Source organism: Cyprinus carpio, chromosome B7 (assembly GCF_018340385.1).
Source record: "Cyprinus carpio isolate SPL01 chromosome B7, ASM1834038v1, whole genome shotgun sequence".
NCBI lineage: Eukaryota > Metazoa > Chordata > Actinopteri > Cypriniformes > Cyprinidae > Cyprinus > Cyprinus carpio.
The window spans coordinates 40,925,396-40,953,233 of NC_056603.1; the positions used below are offsets into that span (position 1 = coordinate 40,925,396).

The following is a 27,838-nucleotide window of genomic DNA, read 5'->3' on the forward strand; positions in this document are numbered from 1 at the left end:
GATTTAGTGAAGTAAATGTAGGCGTCAGTTAACAGGTTAAAATACGTGGCGTAAAAGAATCACTGAGTTGTGTTTGAACTGATTCTTTGAAATGAACCGTTCGAAGGAACCGAATCGCGGAAATGAGCCAGACTTCCAACGATGCCATGGAAACGCGACGCTTTCCTGGACTCACCGTGTTATGAACGACCTCAGTTTGTTAGTTAGCGGTAACAAGACGAAACATGCTTCGAAAAGCAGTGAAAGTGGTCGCTGAACTCCACCTGAGAGCGGTGAGGATTTCCTGACAGTTATTAAGCTCAGTGAGATCAACTGAATTCAAATGCTACCACTACACAGTATATCGGCTGTTTCGTGTCATTCTGTTAACTTGCCTGTGAATATAGAATTATTTGGTTATATTTGTATTTTAGATAAGCTGTCCAGGAGTGCATCTACCCGCCAAAGATGATGTTTACGTCAGTGTGAGTCTGATGAATAAATACAGGAAGACTGAATGTCTCCCTGCAGTGTTTCCATTACTGATCCGGGAGAAAATCAGGTTTGAAAAGGTGGGGTGAGTTTATCACTCTCTCTGTTTTTCATAAAGCTTTGAAAAGCAGTCTCACTGTTTTATAAACTCTGGCCTTTTCCCTCGTAGATACTGAACTATGCCACCGACCCTTCAGCAATAGCAGAGCTCCTGCAGTGTGAGATGCTGCTTGTTTCTGTTCACCCCTTTCCTTAATTCTGTACTCCCTTGTGAAAAAGAAGTAGGCTTTAGCATTCCTTCCAAACTGAAAGAGTGCGTATCACAAATATAACATAGTCCTAATTTAAATCAAACTACTTAAGTGCAAAACGAATGTTTTCAGACACTTAATTACGTTAATTGCAATTAAATAAGTGTTAGTGTATTATAGTTCATATATTAATATCAATTAGCTGAACTTTAGAATGTTTTTGACCCACTTAAGTAGGCTACATCTTTGTAATCTCACAACTACTTCTATTGTCTTTGAAATACGATTAAAGTACTATTAAATGCACTGACAAGCATTTATGGTAAACTAAAATACACTTTAATGTCATCCCTATTGATTAACTCGGATGTGGTGTATTTAAATACATTTGTAATTACACAATTGTAAGGATGAATTTGCAATTTAGTGTATTTAAATGTTAACTCTAAATGTAATATGAAATGACATTTCAGCCAAAATTTTAATCAAGTACTTTTTTAATCAAGCGTATGTTAGTCAACACCTCAAAAATACTTCTTTAAAGCATGACAAAATATATTAATTTAACATTGTAACAAAGTACTTTAAAAAAAAAAAAAAAAAAATGTACTTAAGTGTGTTAAGAAACATCATGAATGTCTACTCCCTTTAAGTAGCACACTTTAAGTGAGCTTTCAGTTGATTAATATTTTATTATATGCAAGTACATTTTTTTTTTTAAATATACTTTTAAGATTTGAAGTGCACATTTAAATACGATTAAGCACACTTCTTATTTGCTAGGGTTATTTTAGTGTGTTTCTCGTCTTCTTCAGGTGAAACAGTGAAAATTGAACTCATTCAGTTGATTCCTCCAGGTAATAATACTGATATTATTTCTTAGTTATTATTAAATTGTTCATGTTGCAGGTTGAAGAACATGTTACTTGCTTTTGAAATTCGCTTTTGCAGCTGGAGAAATACTGGCCAGTTTTGAAGAAGATGCTCGAAGTTTTCTTTTCCCAGAGCCGAAGCTTGTCCCATCTTTCTCTGGAGTAGAGAGAGAGGTATTGATGACACGGCATCCCACTTTTCCTGTAAGTGCGTATTTATCTACCACACAAATTGAATTGATCTGCTTAAACACAACAATAATGAGTTTTTGCGTTATTAAAAAAAGTTGATTGATTAATTTCAGGGTATCTCTCCAAGATTAGAGTTCTCCACAAAGACAACATTCAGTGAAATCTCCAGTGACAATGGTTTCCTGACCGTTCCTGTGGTAAAAATACAGATTTTGACATGCAAGATTTTAGCTTGATTGCTTTATAAAGTTTTGTAAGATGCTTTATTGTCTTTAGAGGGCAATGACGAGAAAAACCTCCAAAAAGTCACTGAAACAGGGCAGCACCTCATCCCGAAAACATCTCTCTTTTGCTCCATGCAGTCAAAGAGAGCATCACGACAGAGATCAGGTATCAGATGTTCCTCATTTGTGCTTTTTTTTTTTGACAGACAGGACAGCGGTAAATACTTGCTAATATGCCCTTGTTAAAATGAAGTACACTTATTAAAACAGCAGTAAATGTGTAAATAATATATGTGACCCTGGACCACAAAACCACTCTTAAGTGTCAGTTTTTCAAAATTGACATTTAGACATCATCTGAAAGCTGAAAATCTGGAATCTGAGGGTGCAAAAAATCTAAATACTGAGAAAATCGCCTTTAAAGTTGTCCAAATGAATTCCTAACAATGCATATTACTAATCAAAAATTAAGTTTTAATATATTTACGGTAGGAAATTTACAAAATATCTTCATGGAACATGATTTTTACTTAATATCCTAATGATTTTTGGCATAAAAGAAAAATTGATAATTTTGACCCATACAATGTATTGTTGGTTATTGCTACAAATATACCCCAGTGACATAAGACTGCTTTTGTGCTCCAGGGTCACATATATTAAAATTGCATACTTAAGTTTGTATTAAATGCAATGTTTTTAGCAAGTTAATTGCATGTTATTTGAAATTAAATGAAAATGTATTATAATTAAAATATATGTCAAATGCAATAAGTTGAATTTAAGCATGTTTTGACCCACTTAAGTGGGAAAAAAGTACATCTTTATATGCAATTTCATTATTATTTCTAATGTCTTTGAAATATGGTTAAGTGTAAATGTACTGACAAGCATTTATAATACACTACAATATTTTTCAATGCAATGTGTATCCAACCCTGTAAGTTATGTATTTAAATATTTTTGTAATTACACATTTGCAATGTAGTATATTTAAAATATATTCACTTTAACTGTAATATCAAATGACACACTACAGTTTAATTAAAATAATAAAGTACTTTGCATGTGCTTTAGTATGTTAGTCAACACATCAAAATAAATGTACTTCTTTAAAACATGACAAAAGATTATTAAAATATAGTAAAAAAAAGTCTTTCTTTAAGTACACTTAAGTGGCATTTTAATTAGTTAATACTACAATATCTGCAAGTAAAGGTTTTTTTTTTTTTTAAATATTCTTTTATGATTTGAAGTATGCTAAATAAGTGCCCTTCATATTAAATTCAATTAGGTGCACCTCTTTTTCATCAGACGTGGTCTACATGTTGAGCAGAAATAAAAACATAAATACATTTTTTTTTTTTCTCTAAACAAAGACTTAAATAGTGGGCCTTGATGCTCTGCAGGGTTACAGTGATGTTCAAATGGTTTGAGATCCTGGTTGTTGTTTTTTTTGATGAATTAGTGATGGCCAGCAGGGGGCACAACAGCTTATTGTAGGATTAAACACTTTGAGTCCAGTTCCTGAAGGTCTATGTGTGTGTGTGTGTGCGTGTGTGTGTAGGTTCAAAGGTCACGTGGACAGTCTTCTTCCCATTATTCACCTGTCTCTGCCAGAAACTCCAGATTAAGGAGTTTGTCACCACATCAATCAAACCCATCAGGAGAAGCAAGTATGAACACTGTAACACTCTTAATGCAATTTGTCAAACTGGTCCATGCTGTGGATCTGTATAAGATTTACATGAGTTCTCTGTAAAGTTGAGTGATGTGTGACAGGACTTATTTTGTTTAACCAACAAAATGTTGATCAGTAAACCACACTATACTATTAACTGCATTTATTTATTCTTCAGGAGACCAAAGAAGAAGCTATTCCAGAACTTGGGTTAGTTGTGTATATTATTCGTCCTTCTCTATACTATACACCAATTAACAAATAATACTGATCTGGAAGTAAATAACAGTCTAGATTAACTAATAGATAAGTCAGATCAGGACAAACTTTGTGAAAAATAAATACTCTTTAGCATACTTTCAATAAGAGTACTTACGGAAATAAAAGAATACACTTAAGTGTGAACATACTGTAACGTTTTCAGACACTTAACTGTATGTTAGTTGCAATTAAATGGATTATAGTTTAAATGTACTGTAAATAGTCTTCAGAGTGTTTTGTCATTTTATGTATTTAAATAATATTTTTAATGTAATATTAAAATAACATACTACAGATAAAATTATAATCTAATATTTTGTGTGCTTAAGTGTGTTAGTCGACATTATAATTAGTCTACTTCTCTAAAGCATGACGGAAGATTATTGAAACATGATTTAAAATTACTTGAAAGTAAAACGTTTAATTTGATAACATTACAAAGTGCACATTTTAAAAGTGTACTTAAGTGTGTTCAGAAACGTACCCCCGGTTTCACAAGCCTAGTCCCAGACTAAAATGTAAGTCTGAGCTTTTTTAACTGAAAGAAACTTGCACTCACTGATCTTAAAATATATCAGTGCCTTTGTTTTGTCTCAAGACGCACACCAGTAATGTTTTCTCTAAGCCACATTTATAAAATCTACTTAAATGTCCTAATTGAACTATGGCCTGATCCTGGCTTAGTCTAAGCTCCATCTATGAAACCAGGCCATTAAAATGCCCTCTCTTTAAGTTCACTTAAAGGGATAGTTCACCCAAAATTGAAAATTTGATGTTTATCTGCTTACCCCCAGGGCATCCAAGATGTAGGTGACTTTGTTTTTTTCAGTAGAACACAATGAAGATTTTTAACTCAAACCGTTGCAGTCTGTCAGTCATGTAATGGAAGTGGATGGGAATCACGGCTTTGAGAGTCAAAAAACATACACAAACAAAACCAAATTAAACCCTGTGGCTCATGACGATACACTGATGTGTATAGACACAAAACGATCCATCTGTGCAAGAAACTGAACAGTATTTCTATCGTTTTTTACCTCCGATTCACGCAATGTCTGAACTGTCCTGAGCGCATTCTCAACAGCCGGCGCATGACGCGTCTTCTTCTTCTTCTTGCTTTACGGTAGATCGCAGACTTATAAGTGCATTACCACCACCTATCTCTCAAATGGACCATTGACACTCTATCTACAATCTCAATTAGGAGTGTCAATGACTCTCAAGTCTCTTGCTCAGGCTGATCGTTTTGTGTCTTTACACATCAGTGTATCATCACGAGCCGCAGGGTTTAATTTGGTTTTGTTTGTGTATGTTTTTTTGACACTCAATATAAGACTGACAGACTGCAACGGTTTGAGTTAAAAATCTCTGTTTGTGTTCTACTGAAGAAACAAAGTCACCTACATCTTGGATGCCCTGGGGGTATGCAGATAAACATCAAATTTTCATTTTTGGGTGAACTATCCCTTTAAGTGGCGATTTACTTCATTACTTGTATATCAATTGCATTCTATTATCTGCAAGTACATTGTTTTAAGATATACCCTACAAGATCACATTCAATACAATTAAGTGCACTTCTTTGTCACAAGGCTATTTTGATCTGTACTTGGTTGCATATTCTATTGTCTTACTCAATAACTGCCACTGCTCTTCATTATTTCAGATGGCTGATCAAGACTCTTCAGACACAGACGATCTCCTCGACTACGCAGAGGAAGTGAGCCGTCATCATTCCCTCGTGGGATATGAGGGATCTTCCAGACACTCCAGTACGGATTGCCAGAGGCACAATGGGTATGTTTGCGTCTGTGTTCCCCAGGTAGAGTTGCACGAATGGATTTGACTGATGTTTTTTTGTAGAACACCACATCCATGCCATGCAATCTGAAGTGTACTTCATGTTCATATCAGTATGAGTTGCCTAATACACTGGTTCAAGGAAGTAGTTCAAATCACTCACCTTAAATATCAGCAGAAGTAATAGTGATGCCTTTTTTTGAGATAAATGATGTGTTGTTTTCTGCAGATCTCTCTTGGGTTCTCCTGACCTGTGGGAGGAGGTTCAGGAACGGGTTCAGAGCCTTTTAACATCTCCCAAAGCGGTTCATAGACTAGCCTGTGTGAGTTCCACTCAAACAAACACACACACTCCCGTTTTTAATGAACGCTGTGGAATGTTATGCCCATCGTGGGATGATGGATCATGAAGCCTCCTCTTCCTCTGTTTATGATGTCAGGGTGCCACGGACTCTGAGATAGACGAGGTATTGAGACGCAGATCTGTTTTGGCCCACTCATGCCCGTTCTAAACACCAGCGTGTGCTATAAGAAAGTGGTACGTATGTGCTTTAGTAATGGCCAAGTCTTTAAATATGATAACAGTTTTCTCATTCATGGATATTTATTTTGTTTCACTTTAGCATACTTTTAAAAAGAGTACCTATATATATGTATTTGTGAACTGAATGTCATGTTTTCAGACACTTGCATGTTAATTGCAATTAAATGAACATGTGTTAGTAGTAAATACAGAGCACAGAATGACCAAAACTTTGACTGATGGTGATCTTTGACCTTGACCACTCATGTCACGCTTACCTTTGACCTTTCATAATCTCTGGGGATTATTATGGTCTTTGTCCTTTTATTGGGCTTTTAAATGTTTACCCCTAACCTTTCATATCCTCTGGGGTCGATTTTGACATTTTCGACATGACACACTGGAGTTTCCATTTTTGAACTTTGAACTTTCATATCTGAACTCCCCAGGGTCGCTTTTGACCTTCCATACCTGGACGTCCCATATCTGTACAGCACGTGTTTCACCCAGTTTAATTTCATTTCAGAGATTTTGAAAGGTCAAAGGTGAGTGCAACATGGGTGGTCAAGGTCAAAGGTCACCATCAATCAAATTTTTTGTGATTATGTGCTCGGTATATGCTACTTATAGTATACATTTATATCACACACAAATAGCAAAAACTCACTTAAGTAGGCCTTAAATCCATCTTTATATATAATTTTATATTGTCTTTGAAATATGATTAAAGTACTGCTGAATGTTCTGACATGCATTTATGATAAACTAAAATATACTTTATTGTCATTTCCGTTGAAACTTGTATGCCTCGGATTTGAATATGTTTGTTGCAAATTAGTACATTTTCAGGACAACATATTAAGAATTATTAAAACATGATTTAAAATGTTTGACATTACTACAAAGTGCACTTTTTAAAAGTGTGTTAAGAAACATGGTACTTTAAGTGAAAATTATAATCAAATATCTTACATGTGCTTTAGTGTGTTAGTCGACACATTAAAAAGTGTACTTCTTTAAAGCACGACAAAAGGTTATTGAAACATGATTTAAAATGACTTTAAAGTCAAATGTGTAATTTGATAACATTACAAAGTGCTTTTAAAAGTGTGCTAAAGTGTGTTCAGAAACATAGTCGTTAAAATGTCCTCTTTACACTTAAGTGGCCTTTTATTTCATTAATATTATAATATCTGGAAGTACAGGTTTGATGTGCACTGGTTTGCTTTTAACAGAGTTAAGCACACTTTTTTGTGTGCACAAGGGTTGTACAGACTCAGTAGGTATTTAAAGACTGTTCTTCTTTTATCCACAGATGAATCAGAGGACTGTGTGATTTCTTGTGGCATTGCATCTTTTTCCATTCAATTACGAGTGTGTTTGTTTGTAGTTGTGTTTGTATTGCAGCTTTGAAATGAAACAGTATATTTCTAGTGTTTTTGAAGCTTGGTGGTTTTTAACCCTGTTTCTGGAGGCCCCCCAACTGTTCATACCTGATTCAGCTCATGCTTCTTAGTAGAAACATTTGAAATGTTTGTTTCAGTGGAGACAGAGAGCAAAACGGACACTTCTGACACTTAAAACGGTACATGTGCTCAATATAACCCTCATAACAAAAAAGGTTGGCTCCCTTGTTGGAGGCGTGGTGCAGCAATAGAACCATCAGAGATAAAATCATCAAAAGTGACAAATCATTAGTGCTTTGATCACTTCCTTTCTTCTTCTTTTTAGCATTTTTATGCAAATGCTGCTTGTTCATTAGCAATTGAAGTGAAATCCTGCTTTAGTTGATTGTCAAGTTTAAAAGGCTTATTCTGTTTGTATCAGGGAGCCACAGATGTGTTTTGTCAATGGCATTTCCCCTCGAGTATTAAACAAAGATCTGTCTATCTTCCTGTCTGTCTGTCTGTCTGTCTATATATATATATATATATATATATCTATATATACAGTTCTGGCCAAAAATATTGGCCCCCTCGGTAAATATGATCAAAAAAGCTGTGAAAATTCATCTGCATTGTAAATCATGTTGGTCTTTTATTTAAAAAATGCACAAAAATGTATCCTTTCATTGGATAATAAGAATTAAAAATGGGGGGAAATATCATTATGAAATAAATGTTTTTCTCAAATACTCGTTGGCCACATTTAATGGCCCCCTTTTATTCAATACTTTTTGAAACCTCCATTTGCCAGTTTAACAGCTCTAAATGTTCTCCTATAATGCCTGATGAGGTTAGAGAACACCTGACAAGAGATCAGAGACCATTCATTCATCCTCATTTTCCATAGGGTTCAGGTCAGAGGACTGGAATGGCTATAGAAGAAGCTTAATTTTGAGCTCAGTGACCCATTTCTGTGTTGTTTTTGAGGTTTGTGTTTGGGTTATTGTACGGTTGGAAGATCCAAACATGGTCCATTATAAGATTTCTAACAGAGTCAGTCACTTACTGATATACAGCAGTATATTTCATTGTACACATGGGGTACTTTTTTTCTCTGTGTTCACCAAACCCATCTTGAGTGCCTGCTGCTAAAAAGCTAATTTTTTTAGTTTCATCTGACCATAGAAGACCGTCCCATTTGAAGTTCCAGTCATGGCTGATAACTGAATATGCTTTAGTTTGTTTTTGAATGAGCTAGGAGGATTTTTCTTGTAACCCTCCCAAACAACATGTGTTGATGTAGGTTCTGTTTGACAATTTTTTTTAAAAGGTTTTCTGAACCAGAGACTCAACTATTTTCTGTAATTCTCCAGCTGTGACCCTTGGAGAGTCTTTAGCCACTCAAACTGACCTTCCTCACCATGCATTAGGACGATATAGACACACGTCCTCTTCCAGGCAGTTTTGTAACATTTTCTGTTGGTTGTAAATTCTTAATTATTGCCCTGATGGTGGAAATGGGAATTTTCACTGCTCTAGCTCTTTTCTTAAAGCCACTTCTCCAATTTGTGAATTATCTTTTGCTGCACATCAGAAATATATTCTTTGGTTTTTCTCATTGTGATGGATGATTAAGGGAATTTGGGCTTTGTTTTCCCTCCTCTTTATATTTCTGTGAAACAGGAAGCCAGAGCTGGATGATTTCATGTTTATAATCATGCTGGAGTGCTCATAATTGTGAATATGAATAGGAATATACTTCAGAGATATTTTACTCATAAGAATTTCTAGGGGTGCCAATAATTGTGACCAACGAGTATTTGAGAAAAACATTCATTTCATAATGATATTTCCCCTCTGTTTTAAATTCTTATTATACAATGAAAGGATACATTTTTGTGAATTTTTTAAATAAAATACCAAAAGGATTAACAATGCAGATGAATTTTCACAGCCTTTTTTGATCATATTTACCAAGGGGGCCAATATTTTTGGCCACGACTATGTATGTGTGTGTGTGTGTGTGTGTGTGTGTGTAAAGTGAAAAAATAAATGGAAAAAAGTCAATTTAGGGATTTTTTCAGGTGCTGACATCTTTGTCTTTATTATTTTGTGGATACACATACAGTACTTGTTGAATCATACAGTATGACTAATTTGACTACTGTACTGTATAATTACAGTTGTACAATGGTGTGCTTTACAGTGTTTATTCCGCTTCAGAACCTTAAACGCAGAGCATTAATGCTTCACATTGACAATTTTCTCTCATTTCTGATGTGACCCAAAGTATAAAGAAATGAAATACTGTAAAAGAAAATTCAAACTGGCTCAATGGCAGAAATTTGGCACTGGCAACATCATCGGTAAGGTCTTTTCAGAATATTCTCTAGAATAGCTCTGATTCAACAACAAAAGAAGAAAAATAATGAATCAGTGGCTTGCTGAAGAAACTATTAAGGCTTGCCACCTTCAGTATCATGACAAAATAATTGTGTACAAAGGATCTGATTTTCATCCTAAAGGCCATTCCTGTACCCCACATCAAGTCTTTATCATGCAACGTTTGTATAAAAATGTTCCCCTTCATATCAACACATTCAATTTGGCACAAACCTGAAATCAAATACACGCAAAGCTCATAAACATTTGGCTTTCAATAGCAAGTGCAAATACAGAACTGGCAACATTTCACACATCACTGAATTTGAAACGTGAACATAATTTGCGAAGAAAATTTTCGAAAGCGGATTTCGAGAACCTTAAAATCAGCGTTTTCTGAGTATAACAACATTGGCTAGTTAGCAACATGCGTACGTTACACTAATCTGACGATGCGCGATATTGCACAGAGCTCCTCAAACACACAAATACGAAAATCGCCTACTGCTAAAAAGCTATTCGTTAGTACAAAACCAAAGGAAACAACCGCCGTTAATAAAAAGAAAACAACAATTTGCATAATTCATGGCAACATGTTAATGAACTGTGGAAGCACAGTTTTCTCTCAGTCTAGCGCACACGTAAGTTCAAGAGCACGGTTGCGAAAATAAAGGAAGAAGAAGGTATTGCTAATGTCTGCGCTCAATCATGTCCTCGCTAATGACTTTCCGTCCTAGTCATGGCACTGGTTTTATGAATGGCTCCTACCTCTCTGAACTCCTTTTACGCCATCACGTGTTCAGCAGCGAGCACCGCGCGCCTCTAGAACTGCGAGGTCTCGGTGAAAGAAATAGCGTCGCTTTTGTCGATGGTGAATCCACCGTTGACGTAAGATTTCTTCTCGCACTCGTCGTCGTCCAGCGTGGTCTCCAGGGCGAAGGGGTTGGCAACGTCCACGTCTGAAGTCAGGTCCATCCTCTCTAGTTCTCGCTTTGACAGCTTCTGGACTATTCCAGCACCGTAGGCGTCTCCCAGCACGTTGATCATGGTACGGAAGCGATCGCTGGTTTAATGGGAAAAAAACAATGTAAACTTCACACTAAAGCAGTCATCACTCCAGTCTTTGAGTCACATGGTCCTTCAGAAACCATGTACTTCAAGTCATGTCAGAAGTGCATATTTAAGAACTCCTGGGACACAGGTGTCAAACTCAATTCCTTTGTCAGGTGTGTTGAAGTCACATAATAAAAAAGCCTTTTCATCTCACAATTCAGATTTTTTTCTTTCACTTCTGAGTTTATAACACGCATTTTTTAAATTGCGAGATAAAGTCAGAATTGCAAGACATAAGGTCAGAATTGTGAGATGTTATGTGAGTTTTAAACTCCCAATTCCAAGAAAAATTCAAAATGTTGGGAAGAAAAGTAGTAATTGTGAGATTAAAATTTGTGATCACTTTGTTATTTTTTATTCCGTGATGGAAACAGAAATGTAAACTCAGAATTCTGATTAAAAATCAGAATTATGAGATATAAGCTTTATTAAATTACTAAATTATAGAAAGAATCATTATTATAAAAATAAAAAAGCAACCACAAATTTTTATTTCACAATTACTACATTTCTTCCCAAAATTTTACATTTTTGTTGCAATAACTCGCATAGCATCTCATTTTATCTCAAGTTATATCTTGCAATTCTAAGTTTACATTTCACAATTCTGACATTTTTTTCTCAGAATTCTGAGTTTACATCTCTGAATTGCAGGAAAAAAGTCAAAATTATGAAACAAAATGTCACAATTAACTTTTTTATTTTTTTATTCCATGACAGAAATGGGCTTCCAGAAGATGCCAATGTACCTTTTGTACAAAAAAAACCTACCTATACAAAATGATGAAAAAAAGAATAAACAACAGTTAGTTTTTCCATTTATATGTGTTCTATCATAATTATACAATATTATCATATTTCGTACATGCTTAGATAAAAGAAATAATTTAATTTATAGTTTATTGTAAATGAAAAACATTGCATCCATCGCGTCTGGCATGTTTTCTCATTGACACGCCCCAACTCAAAGCTTTAAGAAAGTTCAGAGTTTCTCAACTGTAATTATGATTTTGCAGTGACATTCATGTGCGTTAAACTCATAAATAAAATTTTTCCGACATGACTTGAATGCACCATTTCTTTCAGCCGTGAGTTTCCGAGTTGGGGGCATATCAATAGAGATATGAAAATATGGCACAATGTATATAGTGACTGTATTGACTGTAAATTTGTTCAAATTAATTAAATTATACAATTTTTTCCATTTAAAATAAAAACTATCAAAATGGCATGAACAAAATATGACAGTATTGTACAATTACAATAGAATATATAATGATTCGATTTTGAGCGCCTTCATAAATTGAATAAAAACATAAAGCAAAAACACACCGTTTGTGCATTCATTATTCATCTTTGTTTTTAGATGTCAAGTTAAAAAAAAAGGGTTATCAGAAACTTGATGGTGGTGACATTGAAGTCATGTGACTAGAGTAGTTAATCTGTAGCCTACATTTAGCTTTATACTCCTGCCAATTGTACTAAAGCATAAAAATTCAATTGTGTTCATTTCGTGAAGTTTATTTTCTGCAACAATCCAAAAGCCAATGGAAAAATCCTATTGGGTTTTTGTCGTGGGAACCTGGGTGATATGGGTTGGCCTTAAAAAATACGTCATCACTACTGTATCACGTTAAGTAAACCTGACACTTTGGTCATAAAAAAACAGATACTTACAGCAGCCAATCGACAGCAACGATGAGGGTGACATCACTGGCAGGAAGGCCCACTGCTGTGAGGACTATCACCATGGTTACCAGTCCAGCATTCGGAACTCCTGCTGCGCCAATGCTGGCGACTGTTGCCGTGATACTACGGAATGAACGTTTAAAAAAAGTATCATTCGGGCCTTCGTCCTTCATGAAGCCACTTAACTCTATTATATCTCACCAATTAGCTTATATCCCACTTACCTAATGGTAACAATCTGGCCAGCGTCCAGGTCGTAGTTGTTCAGCTGAGCTATGAATATAGAAGCAACAGCTTCATACAGTGCAGTGCCGTCCATGTTGATAGTCGCACCAACTGGAAGAACGAAGCGAGTGATTCTCTTGTCGATCCTGTTGTTCTCCTCTGCGCATCGGAACGTGACCGGCAGAGTGGCTGAGCTGATACAGTGAAGACATTTGTTATTGCAAAATAGCAGTTTTCTTTGATTGTTGTGGATTTAAAAAGTCTGTTTGTTCATCTAAAACATCAAAAACTGGAAAGACAGGTGTTCAGAAGCAGGGCTGAGCAGCCTTGCTATAAAAAGTTCAAAATAATGATCAAAACACAACACCAATGGCTGTTTTTTAAAAAAAGAATTATTCATAGCATTTAATGTATGCCTTTTGCTTGTGCAGAATCTACTGGGACACTCAAGTCCCATCTAAAATGTCTGAATTTATTTCATTAAAAAACTAAATATTATTTCGTTTTTAAATTGTCTTTAAAAAAAGTTCACATTATTTTCTTAGAATTTTAAAAAATAAATAAATAAATAAAAAACATCCTAAATATGTCCTAAGGATCAGAGGTACACTTTAGCATAGTTTTAAAAAGAGTACTTGTAAATGTATTAGATTTTAAATTCATATTACATGCAAATTGGCTGAACTTTAGTGAGCTTTTAGACTTACTGAGTACATCTTTTAGTCTTTAGTCGATATACCAATGCTAAAATATTCACGACTCACCTTGAGGAAATCATGAGAGCTGTTAGCAAAGCCTGTGCCATTCCCAGAGAGAAGGTGAATGGATTCTTCCTCACAAACACAAAGTAAATCAGGGGGAGGAATACGATGGAATGGATGGCTAGTCTGTGAAAGGAAAACATATTTTAAAACACAACCCATTGTACATAATCATAAGCAATGAACATTAGAATACAATTAATTTCTTTAATTTCAGTGGGACTAAAAATCTGTTATTTAACTCTTTCCCCACCAAAGTTTTTTTTTTTAAAGTTGCGAGCCACCGCCAGCATTTCTGATCATCTCACAGACCCAGAATGTTCTGTTTTATGAATATCTGAACATGCAATATGTCAAATGAAAAAACAGAGCCTCTGCTTTTAAACCAAAAACAAACAAACAAAAAATATTCTAGCTTATTGCATTCTTTTTTTATCCACTCTCGAAAATCTGCAAGTTTCATAAAAAAGTAAAATTTTAAACAAAAAGCTGAGAGAATTGAAATTCAGAAGCATAGATGAAGTTGATCACTTCCATCAATGAAAATTTCATTCGGTGATGTTGGGCAGTTTTGATTTATTTTCTGTTTAATGGTCGTGTTATTTCACATACTGTATGCATCTGCTTATGTATGCGATAGCTTGTTTTTGCTTCTTCTTGTGTTTGATCCAGATGAACATTCAGTTCTCTAGCAGTAGATTTGTAATAGCATCTCCTAGCTTAAATCAGTGAAAACACAGAAAGCCAGAAATTTCCATCCATGGTGCGTTGTCTCGTAAATGATGGAAAATTCCGTCAATGGCAGGGAAAGAGTAAAAGGGATAGTTCACGCAAAAATGAACATTACCCAATAATTCACTCACCCTCAAGCCATCCTGGCTGTATATGACTTTCTTCTTTCAGACAAATACAATCGGAGTTATATTACAAAAATGTCCTGGCTCTTCCAAGCTTCATAATGGCAGTGAATGGTGCTCAAGATTTTGAAGGCCAAAAGAGTGCATCCATCCATTATAAACAGTGCTCTGGGGGGTTAATAAATGCCTCCTGAAGTGAAGCGAACCAGATTTTCTTTACAGCAAAGGAAAACCAGTCTCCTCTTGGCTAATATCGAAATCCTCCAACAATCCTCATTTTGTAGTTCTAATTCGTGAGCAGTTTTTTTTAGTTTCGCATCCGTCACTTCTTACTGGAGGTTACGCTACGCCTACATACGACGTCATCCGCTAGAGCACCACTCTCTCATGACCGTGTGTACCACAGTTAGCGGAAGCTAGAAATTACGGTTTATTAAGTTTTAAATCACACAAACGCATCACTTCGCTTCAGAAGACCTTTATTAACCCCCCAGAGCTGTGTGGAGGACTTTTTATGACGGATGGATGCACCTTTTTGGGCTTCAAAACCTCAACCACCATTCACTGCCATTATGAAGCTTGGAAGAGCCAGGACATTTTTTAATATAACTCAGATTGTATTTGTCATACACACCTAGGATAGCTTGAGGGTGAGTAAATCATGGGGTAATGTTCAGTTTTGGGTGAACCATGCCTTTAAAACAATGGTTCTCAACCTTTTTTACTCCAAGGCCCCCCTCCAAAACACGCTTCTTTGGCGAGCATCCATAATAAAACACTCACTGTACATACATTTTGACAACTACATGAATACACTGAACTTTGTTCAAGCAGAAATATGTTACAGTGAACGGTTTGTTGTTTGTTGATGAACGTGCGCCTAACATACGACTCCTGTATGTCACCATAATCATCTTTACCTTGATTACAATCTTCATCCATCAAAACTTTACTAGCGCAACACTGGTTTACTTTATGCAAAAAAATCTAAACATTGAAAAAAAAAATCATCTTTAAAGTTGTCCAAATTACGTTTTAGCAATGCATATTACTAATCAAAAATTAAGATTTGATATTTATGGTAGGAAACAAAATATCTTCATGGAATATTACATTTACTTAATATCCTAATGATTTTTGGCATAAAAGAAAAATGGATAATTTTGACCCATACAATGTATTGTTGGCTATTGCTACAAATATACCCCAGCGACTTAAGACTGGTTTTGTGCTCAAGGGTCACATATATATTTTAAGTTATTTAACTTATTAATCATGAAATTAATACATTTATTATTCTTAAGTTATACTGTTATCCCCCCCCCCCCCAGGGTTGAGAACCACTGCTTTAAAAGCATCCTATATTCTTACCAAGGTCACTGGGATTTATATCCTCTCTATTGGTAAGAGCTACACTGTGTTCTGTTTGACTCAGCAGTGTGCTTTCAGCTCATTCCACACGAGCGCAGATGGCATTTGTTTAACTGCAGCTACAGAATCTCCTGACTGATGTTCGGTCCCCTTTATCACTCAAATTATTGGCAGTTTGGAGTTTATGAAATGTATAATAAGCACATCTGCAGCTCGAGCAGTTTTAAATGTCCATGGCTCTTATCTGTGAGTGAGCAGAGCCGACAGTAAATCTGCTCCTCTGCTTATCAACAAGGGAACGTTAGAGAAGCTTGTTCACCCGCTGAGCACCGTCACCATGTACAGGCCCATCTTCCTGAAGATCTCCCAGTCCTCCACCTCCATGATCTTGGCAGCAATTAGGAACAAGATGCCAATGGGCATGTAACTGCCAGAGAAAATTCATTACATGTATAATCAATATTACTCATAATTTCAAGAAACATATTATTTATTAGCTGATGTATCTTCCATGTTTTGCATGGACATGCTTTTTTTTAACTGCATAACTGTAATAAAAAATATTTGTTTACATTTTCTTAAGAAAAAGTGAGTCGTGCTTCTTGAGGGTGGTTGCTAGGGTTTTGCTATGTGGTTTCTAGGGTATTCTGAATAGTTGCTAAGGAATTGCTATGTGGTTTCTAGGGTGTTGCTATGTGTTTTTTTTAGGGTATTATGAATGGTTGTTAAGGAATTGTTATGTGGTTTCTAGGGTGTTGCTATGTGTTTTTTTAGGGTATTATGAATGGTTGTTAAGGAATTGTTATGTGGTTTCCAGGGTGTTGCTATGTGTTTAAGGTATTTTGAAGGGTTACTAAGGAATTTCTATGTGGTTTCTAGGGTGTTGCTATGTGTTTTTTTAGGGTATTATGAATGGTTGTTAAGGAATTGTTATGTGGTTTCCAGGGTGTTGCTATGTGGTTTCTAGGGTATTGTGAATGGTTGCTAAGGAATTGCTATGTGGTTTGTAGGGTGTTGCTATGTGTATTTTTAGGGTATTATGAATGGTTGTTAAGGAATTGTTATGTGGTTTCCAGGGTGTTGCTATGTGTTTAAGGTATTTTGAATGGTTGTTAAGGAATTGTTATGTGGTTTCTAGGGTGTTGCTATGTGTTTTTTTAGGGTATTATGAATGGTTGTTAAGGAATTGTTATGTGGTTTCTAGGGTGTTGCTATGTGTTTTTTAGGGTATTATGAATGGTTGTTAAGGAATTGTTATGTGGTTTCCAGGGTGTTGCTATGTGTTTAAGGTATTTTGAATGGTTACTAAGGAATTGCTATGTGGTTTCTAGGGTGTTGGTATGTGTTTTTTAAGGGTATTGTGAATGGTTGTTAAGGAATTGTTATGTGGTTTCTAGGGTGTTGCTATGTGGTTTCTAGGGTATTGTGAATGGTTGTTAAGGAATTGTTATGTGGTTTCTAGGGTGTTGCTATGTGTTTTTTTAGGGTATTATGAATGGTTGTTAAGGAATTGTTATGTGGTTTCTAGGGTGTTGCTATGTGTTTTTTTAGGGTATTATGAATGGTTGTTAAGGAATTGTTATGTGGTTTCCAGGGTGTTGCTATGTGTTTTTTTAGGGTATTATGAATGGTTGTTAAGGAATTGTTATGTGGTTTCCAGGGTGTTGCTATGTGTTTAAGGTATTTTGAATGGTTACTAAGGAATTGCTATGTGGTTTCTAGGGTGTTGGTATGTGTTTTTTTAGGGTATTGTGAATGGTTGTTAAGGAATTGTTATGTGGTTTCTAGGGTGTTGCTATGTGGTTTCTAGGGTATTGTGAATGGTTGCTAAGGAATTGCTATGTGGTTTCTAGGGTGTTGCTATGTGTTTTTTAGGGTATTATGAATGGTTGTTAAGGAATTGTTATGTGGTTTCCAGGGTGTTGCTATGTGGTTTCTAGGGTATTGTGAATGGTTGCTAAGGAATTGCTATGTGGTTTGTAGGGTGTTGCTATGTGTTTTTTTAGGGTATTATGAATGGTTGTTAAGGAATTGTTATGTGGTTTCCAGGGTGTTGCTATGTGTTTAAGGTATTTTGAATGGTTACTAATGGAATTGCTATGTGGTTTCTAGGGTGTTGGTATGTGTTTTTTTTAGGGTATTGTGAATGGTTGTTAAGGAATTGTTATGTGGTTTCTAGGGGTGTTGCTATGTGGTTTCTAGGGTATTGTGAATGGTTGCTAAGGAATTGCTATGTGGTTTGTAGGGTGTTGCTATGTGGGATTTTTTTAGGGTATTATGAATGGTTGTTAAGGAAATTGTTATGTGGTTTCCAGGGGTGTTGCTATGTGGTTTCTAGGGTATTGTGAATGGTTGCTAAGGAATTGCTATGTGGTTTGTAGGGTGTTGCTATGTGTTTTTTTTAGGGTATTATGAATGGTTGTTAAGGAATTGTTATGTGGTTTCCAGGGTGTTGCTATGTGTTTAAGGTATTTTGAATGGTTACTAAGGAATTGCTATGTGGTTTCTAGGGTGTTGGTATGTGTTTTTTTAGGGTATTGTGAATGGTTGTTAAGGAATTGTTATGTGGTTTCTAGGGTGTTGCTATGTATTTTTTTAGGGTATTCAGAGTGGTTGCTAAGGAATTGCTACGTGGTTTCTAGGGTGTTGCTATGTGGTTTCTAGGTCATTCAGAGTGATTGCTAAGGAATTGTTATGTGGTTTCTAGGGTATTGTGAATGGTTGCTAAGGAATTGCTATGTGGTTTCTAGGCTTTTCTAGGTTGTTGTTATGCAGTTTCTGTGGTATTCTGACTGGATGCTAGATTGTTGCTATGCGGTTTCTAGGGTAATCTGAGTGGTTGCTATGTTATACCTAGAGTTTACTAGGGTGGTCTCTAGGGACTTTCTATGTAATAGCTAGGGATTTCTAGGTGGTTGCTATGCACTTTCTAGGGTACTCTGGATGGTTGCTAGGGAGTTGTTAAGTGGTAACTAGGGAGTTCTCAGTTGTAGCTATGTGGTTGCTACGGAGTTGCAATGTGGTTGCTAGGGTGCTTTGGGTGGTTGCTAGGGAGTTGTGTGTGGTTGCTAGGGTGTTCTGGGTGGTTGCTAGGAAGTTGCAATGTGGTTACTAGGGTGCTCTGGATGGTTGCTAGGGAGTTGAAATGTGGTTGCTAGGGTGCTCTGGGTGGTTGCTAGGGAGTTGCAGTGTGGTTGCTAGGGTGCTCTGGGTGGTTTCTTACTGACCCAGGTCAATAGAGTCCATCCTCAAGTCTGAGTATGAGCAGTAATGACACTGATTCTTGCCTGTAAGGTGTCAGAACTAACCACATAATAATCTGAACGAGTCTCATGGTGGCCTCATTCATAGCATCGAAGAACTCCAGCAGTATCCGGCCCCTTTCTCCCATCTTGCCGATGACCAGGCCGAACGTCACACAGAATACGATCAGACCGAGAACATTAATGCCATCTGAGTATGAGCCTACGATCTTGTAGTCTTTGGTCAAATTCTACAGCAAAAAGAAGCCAAAAATCAATATATACATTCTCCATCTTTACCATTCATTTACTCTTCATCTTTCTCTCACCTGTGCAACTGTTGAAATAATGGTGGTGAACGGTGGAAATGTAGTCGTGTTACTTGTACTCATGTTGGTTTTCGATGGTTCAATCTCTTTGCGCTGCGTCTTATACTAAAACACAAACAATGTTTATTTAAACTAAATAGTATGTTTGCATGACTTAATATAAGTTAAAACTGTATATTTTACCTGCTGAAAACAGGCTTGCACAAGATTCTCAGGAAACATATTCCTATGAAGAAATGAGATAAACAAACCACTTGGTTAAAGAGATTCATAATTGGTAATACTTTAGATTCGAGACCAATAACTATTAACTAGCTGCTCACTAGCATGCACATTACTAGCATACTGTCTGTTTATTAGCACTTATAAAGCACATATTAATGTCTTATTCTGCAACACCATATTTTAGATCCCTTACTCTACCCTATACCTAAACTCAACAACTACCTTACTAACTATTAATAAGCAGCAAATTGGGAGTTTATTGAGGCAAAAGTCATAGTTTATAGTAAGAACATGCGATTTTTACCTAACCAGGTCCAGTAAGGTGTCAACAGTGGACACATTCGGAGTGCTTCCTGCTCTCTCGATATTATCAGCACTCTGAGACACCCCGGGTTTAATCGTGGTCACAAGAACGATTCCTTTAAGCACAACATCATTGTTAAACAATCACATTTTATGTCTTTAAAGCTTATTGATGTTATGTTTACGTGACTCACCAAGAATGACAGCAATGATGGTAGTGGAGAGGTAATAAACCACTGCACGCAGACCGATCCTTCCCGATACCTCAGAGTCCAGCGCTGCCACGCCTCACAAACAAGACCTGGAGTTAATGCTACTTATGCATTCTCCAAAGAACACGCTTCACAATGCCAACAAAGAATGTTAACCAATGCAATTGGGTTACAATGCAACAAAAAAGCTCTGTAGCTACAGTTTCCCTCCAGAAAGACATGAGGTTTAAGATGTTATCAATAGCATAAATCCTTATCTTTTTGTGATGATTTGCACTTATAAGTGACAACGCAAAGTTTGAACATATTTAGAACATGGAAAAATATCACAGCTTTTTATAAATGATCTCTAAACTGTGTACTAATTGGTCTATTACACACTAAGCTTAATTGACAATCAGTCAGATGAATAAACCTCAGCCATTCTAATCAATCAAGCATTGGATCTGCCAAAGGGGCACGTATGACTGTAACGTGTGTATATTGCCATTATTACAATATGTAATCAAAATGAAATCATTATTGCTGATCTTCAGTGATTACTGTAAGAACTTTACTGCCTTTATGCCCAGAAATGATAAGGACGGTGTCAAAAACACAAACTGATATTGTCTAAAACTTGGACACAGAGTGTGTTTCCATCCTTTTGGATGGATCTGTATACTGTACATATTTCAGCAATAAAATATTTGGCTTTACTATGCCAGTGTTTCCTAAACAAGAGTTAATTAATTAAATGTAAAATTTAAATTTTGAAATAAAAACAATTAAAATAAACCACTTTAAACGAGTTTTTACCTGGATATAACCATTAACCAACATCAAAGAACTGTAATGGTTTGTTAAATTATTGAAATATTAACTTAAAATCTATATGGTGGTACTTTAGGCTTGAATTTGACTGTGTACTCCTTTAAAACACTACGGCACCGAATTCACCTCAGCACCTTTCTTAACAACCTTTTTTGACTTTGCACTTGATTGAAATTTGGCTGATCCTTGACTGATCGCAAACAGCAATGCAAAGCAAATTTAGTCTAATATTAAATGTTTGTTAAAGTGTTGTAGATTTATGTAGCAAAAGTCTAATTATTGACTATATTTTGAGACAAACATCTTGTTAATGTTTTTCAGTTTTGTTTAAGGTAAGTAAAGCAATAGTTCTTCAATAACAGAAGAATTTGAAAGCATGGTATTTGGGGTAAAAAGCACAATAATTTTAATAATAATTTTTACTAATGACACAATAATTAACATGATAATAAATAGCTGGCTGACTTTTCCATCTGTTGACATGCCATGGTTAGATTCAGGTGGTAAATATCATATATTAAGTTGGTTGTCCACCTTAGAGATAATCATATATGAAAATATGATATTAATCATATCACATAATAAAGTATCATGTTGTACCCTACTATTGTAGCTATTGTTAATATAATATATATTGTTCATGTAAAGGTTTAGTAATTTTTGACATTTGTATTACTTTTTTAATATCTATATAGTTTGTATTATTTTTTTATTAATATTTTAGTTTATTTAGTTTAGTTATTTTAGTACCTCAACTTAAACTTTTTTTTTTATTCTTATTTCAGTTGATGTTTCTTTTATTCCAAGTAATGAAAATGTTTTATTTTTAATTTATTTTTATTATTATTATTTATGTTGTAGTTTTAACTATAATAACCATGCTTGGCTGACAAAAATGTTTGGAAGTCATAAATATATATGACTAAAATGCTGCACATATTTAATGATATTCAAATATAATATAATATAATATAATAATATACTACAATATAATATATATATTTTTTTTCATTATAGCTAGTGAAATTCTATGTGATTGAAAAAAGGCAGAAGACCCTGATAGTGCTGCGATTAATCTTTTATGGGTGGCCCCTCGTCCCTGAAGGTGGCCCTGGACACTGGTAACATAAGGGCAACATTTACAACCTCCAAATTTTCACAGCCAGTCATAAACAGAGATACTGTGATGGGCTGAAGAGAGAGCGATACCTGTTATCATGCTGGAGACGATGAGAGGCAGGATGACCAGCTTTAGCATTCTCATCAGGATTTCTCCTGGGAAGCCAAAGTACTGCTTCTCCAGCTGGGACAGAGAGGTGTAGTCCCGCACCAGCACTCCCAGCGCGATCCCTGCGGACAGAAAGACAGAAAGCACGTCAAACTGACTGCAAATGGGAAACTCTCCATTGTGCCTAATCTACACGAACCCCAAAACAAGCCAGTCTGAATGTACAGAGCTACATATTCCAATAATATCTCAAGATCAACTTGTTTGCAATTCCTAGACAGAAAACAAAGTGTCATCACTGATCTTTAGAGTGATTTCACAGCACGTGTAAGAGATCTTCCAAATCTCCAATCTCACTGACATTTCGAATTTCGAAAAGCGAGCTGTAAATGCTTTGTGATGTTCGGGGCACAAATAACATTCCTGTATTTGTTATCAGATGCACAACACGAGACGTGCTGAGTTAGCTGCAGCTGTTAAACTAAATTAAAAACATTTCAGACAAATGTGTCATTTTGAGTTTTGGATCATTCTTTTATGAAGAAGGATTTGGATATATAGTCAGTTATATCAAATAAACTAAAAAGCTTTCCAACACACTTAATGAAATCTGGTGGACTGCACTGCAGATACAGCAAATAACATTTATATTTATGTGTCTGTTTCCAATGACTTTCTATAACATCAGGCATAATTTACAAAACGCTGCACACTTTTAACAAAAATCTGATCAAATGTGTACTGATAATATGCAGTTGTTATTACTGTCATTCTTTTATCCTTACTCAAAAAGAATTTGTAGTGTACATATATATGTGACCCTGGAGCACAAAACTAGTCTTAAGTCACTGGGGTATATTTGTAGCAAAAGCCAACAATACATTGTATGGGTCAAAATTATTGATTTTTCTTTTATGACAAAAATCATTAGGATATTAAGTAAAGATCATGTTCCATGAAGATATTTTGTAAATTTCCTACCGTAAATATATCAAAACTTAATTACTGATTAGTAATATGCATTGCTAAGAACCCTCAGATTCCAGATTTTCAAATAGTTGTATCTCAGCAAAATATTATTCAGCTTTCATCAAAAGGATTTTTTTTTTTTTAATTGACACTTAAGACTGGTTTTGTGGTCCAGGGTCACACACACACACTCTCACACACACACACACACACACACACACACACACACACACACACACACACACACACACACACACACACACACACACACATATAATATTAATGAAATAAAAGGGCACTTAAGTGTACTGAAAGAGAGACACATTCATGACTGTTTTTTAAGTTTCTTAAGTCACTTAATAGATTTCTAAAAACTGAACTTTGTAATGATTAAAATTAAATTAAAAGTTTTACTTTAAAGTGCATTATAAATCATTGTTTTAATAACGCTTAAAATAAGTGCACTTATTTTGTTGACTAACATACTAAAGTACATTTTAAAAAAGTTTATTTATTTAATTTTACATTTAAAGCTAATATTTTTTAAATATATTAAACTGCAACTTCATCATTCCAAATGTTCAAAGATAATAGAAGTAAAGTAATTATGAAATTATATATAAAAGTCCTACTTAAGTGACAGACTAAAGTTAAGCTAACTGCATGTAATATAAATGTAAACTAGCTTGCAATTAAAATGCAATTAAGTGTCTGATAACATTACATTTAGTTCACTTATATATTTTTATTCTAAAGTATATTATTTTTGTACTAAGTGTGCTAAAATGTGATTCTTTTTCACGAGGGGTGGCTTCACAACTCTTTGTATATCTAAAATGCAATGCCATATCTGATATTCTCACTTTCGAGTACACATCCCGAAGACGTCTTGAATGTTTAACGAGGCTAAACCAAAGCCAGGTGACCACAAATGCCACAGTCAATGATCTAGTCTCTGTTGTACTGTAACATATCTTTATTACCTTTTAGCATCATAATGATTATGGTGCCTATGACTGAGTAAATAAAAGATGTTATGAAACACTGAAAGAGTGATTGGTTTGACCTGCCCTTTGTTTTATTGTAGTCCACTGCACAAGTCTGCATGGCACCTGTGTTTTGACCAGTGCACAAACATGGCCATATAAATCCAGAAAATAAAATAAACATAGCATAATTAACTTTAAGTATTAAACAAGCACAGGACTGAGAGTTTGTTATACATAAAACATTAACCACTATTTTGGCTATTTTCATAATATAAAAATGCAATGAAATTATAATTATTATAAATATAATGATAGCAGTATTGCAAAAGTGCATTCATTTTATATAAAAATATTACATGCCATCACTGCAGTCAAGACTTTTCTCATTGTCTTGTCAGTACATATAGTGTATAATCTATGACCGCTGCTTAATTGCATCACTGATCAGCTCAGAAATGCCTAATAGACCAATAGTGAGATTTTATTGGATAGCCTATAAGTTCTGAGCATTTCTCCAAGCATTAAACCATTAATGTTGTGATGACTAAGCCTTCACAAACTGGACAGTTTGTGGCAAGCCAAATAACTACTCATTTATGATTATTTACAATTGATTACACCATGCTTTTATTTTCAAGAATTGTACACATTTGCTATTATAAAGTGGCTGTCGTAAAGACTTTTTTGTACACCTCTGCACAAAAATGTTTAGGGGAGAGTTGGCATTCAGGTGAAGTTGTCTCAGTAACTGTAAAGCTATATATTTTAATTACACAAATGCCCCATCAAACTCTATTAAATTATTAAATGCTGTGAATACTGGCCTCAAGATGCAAAAAAAACAAAAACAAAAAAAAAAACAAATGCACACTATTAATGTTGGCATGCATTAAGACAACTATGTGATGAGCACATATTTTAACAGAAAGGTTAACTGTGTTCTCAGAAACTTCTCACTTGTGTTCTGGATTTTGTAATTTATTAATTACGGACATTTTGCATCACATTTGACTGTGTTTCATGGCATGTTGAATTGTTTTGTTAATCATAACAGTTCAAATTTTTATAAAAAGCCTTAGTTTAAGCTGGACTGCTGGTTTTATCTAATTCAAGCTGATTTCTAAATTGCCAAACTGGGAGACCAGCTATCATCTTAGGCTGTTTTGTTTTGCACATTTTCTAGCATTTTCAACACAAATATTTTGTAAAAGATGCCTTTTTTTTAAAGGAATAGTTCACACACACAAAAAAATAACATTTTCTGAAAATTTACTCACACTCAGTTCATCCAAGATGTAGAGCAGTTTGTTTCTTCCTCAGATTTGGAGAAATGTAGCATTACATCTCTTGCTCACCAATGGATGCTCTGCAGTGAATGGGTGCCGTCAGAATAAGAGTCCAAACAGCTGATAAAAACATCACAATAATCCACAAACAATCCACACCAATCCAGTCCATCAGTTAACATCTTTTAATTTGTGTGGTTGCAAGCAACAAATACATTACACTGCGGCTTTTGATCAAAAAACTGTCCAAAATAATAATAACGCTTCCTCCTGTGAAAAAGTCCTTCTCCTGTAGTTGTCCTCCCACATCAAAATCCACCGACATATTTGTTTAGAACTGTTTTGGACTGTTTTCTCTTCTAAATTATGCATATTTATCTCTTGATTGAGATTAAATTACCTTTTCACTGGAGAAAGCTGTATTATGGGTAGAAGACACCTATTTTAGCACGGAAGCAATGATTGATAAAGTCTTAATGATGGATTTATAACAAACATGTAGCTTTTTGCTTCACAAGATGTTAACTGATGGACTGGAGCGGTGTGGATTACTGTGATGTTTTTATCAGCTGTTTGGACTTTCATTCTGACGGCACCCATTCACTGCAGAACATCCACTGGTGAGCCAGTGATGTAATTTCTCTAAATCTGCGCAGATGAAGAAACAAACTCATCTTGGGGCAAATTATCAGCAACTACTCATTTTTGTGTGAACTGTTCCTTTAAATTAAGATCAACATATGTCCAATGAACCGTCTTTTTTTCCTAACCATTAACTACGGGCATGTTCAATTAGCTTTTAGATTTTACTGTGTCATACTGGAAGTCTGGTCACGTTTCTCTGTGGCAGTAGTAAAATATCTAGACACACACACACACACACACTGATCAATGCCTTCATTCATCACATTCACCCATCAACACACCTGCAGATATCAACAAACACAAACACTTTAATTGCCCTTATTGTCAAACTAGCCACTGAATGATATCACAACGGCTTTGCAGATCCATCTAACAGCAAGCACAGACAGAGAAAATAAAACAGCAGCACTGGATACATAATTAACGATGCGGAGAAATGTGGCGCTCCAGCCCATCTCACCCAGTATCACCGCGCTGATGGTTGCTATGAGAATCCAGTTCCTCTTCAACAAGCCCTTCACATCCCGGCCTCTCCGCTCTTTCTTCCCCAGCATGTCCATGACAGACAGACACACAGGTTGTATGGAAAGACGACTGAATCTGGCGAGGCTTGCGATCTTCCTTTCCGTCGTTCGGTCTTGGAGCGCCGGTGGAGAATGATGTGAAGCTGCTGTTGGGAGGGGGCTGTGATCCGCTGCTGCTGCTGCTGCTGCTGCTGCTGTCTGTGCCAAAGTCTCTCGGCTCTCTTGATAACCTTTGATCGCTCGTTTATTGCAACCTGACCTCTGATTTCCGTCATTTCGTCTCCTAGGACTATAAATGAGGTATAAAAAATATTCGAATTTAGAACGCACTACACATCACTGACATTCGTTCTGATGTTGCTAAGCAACGTAATCTAGTATATTGTTACAATGTAGACATCGAATTCTTTCACTCAATAGTTAAACATTAAAAATCTTGCTTTATTTGTTTAATTTTTTTCTTTTTTTTATATGTAAGTAGCATACTGTTTGGTCAGATTAACAATTAACACTCAGATTAAGAGGAAAGCACGTTCACACATTTGCTTTCTCAAATACCTTTTTGACAATAATTGTCTTTCTGTGACTTTTAGTCTGTTATTATCGCGGGGATGCTACAACTCCTATTGAACTAAAGTAATGCTTGTTTAATGGCAAACTTTGAATTCTAAATGTCTCGGTAAAGATATTGGACTACTTAAAATAGACCTTTTTTCAGGCAAAATACATACATGCAGGGATGGGCAGTATTACTATTCTGTCTTTAAATAGATTCAAATAAATTTCCAACAAATCTAAAAGGTCATTAGTGTTTCGTAGAAGGGTGGTAATCACCTGAATTAAATTCTACATAATTAAACGTGTTTTAGTCCATATATAACCAATTTAGGTTGAACAGTTACAAAACCACTAAGGAATATATCGGGTATTTTCTAAACGTAAAACTGCTAATTGTTTTGATCGTTACTTCACATAAATGTCCAGTAGAGGGCGTAACATCATTATTTAGTGGCAT

The 27,838-nt window shown here is 35.4% G+C and overlaps 2 protein-coding genes across 2 annotated transcripts; one reads left to right on the forward strand and one right to left on the reverse strand.

The window, feature by feature from the left end:
- The first annotated feature begins 18 nt into the window (after positions 1-18).
- spata6l (spermatogenesis associated 6-like) lies at positions 19-7,713 on the forward strand. Its single transcript, XM_042728677.1, has 13 exons — positions 19-272; positions 414-551; positions 641-689; positions 1,538-1,579; positions 1,674-1,798; positions 1,900-1,983; positions 2,063-2,176; positions 3,578-3,686; positions 3,870-3,901; positions 5,619-5,749; positions 5,982-6,075; positions 6,193-6,290; positions 7,591-7,713. The coding sequence occupies exons 1-12, from the start codon at positions 225-227 to the stop codon at positions 6,262-6,264; spliced, it is 1,038 nt and encodes a 345-aa protein (XP_042584611.1). The 5' UTR covers positions 19-224; the 3' UTR covers positions 6,265-6,290; positions 7,591-7,713.
- A 2,014-nt stretch (positions 7,714-9,727) lies between these two features.
- slc1a1 (solute carrier family 1 member 1) lies at positions 9,728-27,169 on the reverse strand. Its single transcript, XM_042728680.1, has 12 exons — positions 26,760-27,169; positions 22,392-22,532; positions 20,352-20,444; positions 20,159-20,273; positions 19,813-19,855; positions 19,630-19,734; positions 19,367-19,551; positions 16,378-16,485; positions 13,834-13,956; positions 13,069-13,263; positions 12,833-12,967; positions 9,728-11,105 (listed from the first exon to the last, which is right to left on the reverse strand). The coding sequence occupies exons 1-12, from the start codon at positions 26,857-26,859 to the stop codon at positions 10,865-10,867; spliced, it is 1,584 nt and encodes a 527-aa protein (XP_042584614.1). The 5' UTR covers positions 26,860-27,169; the 3' UTR covers positions 9,728-10,864.
- Positions 27,170-27,838: the final 669 nt, after the last annotated feature.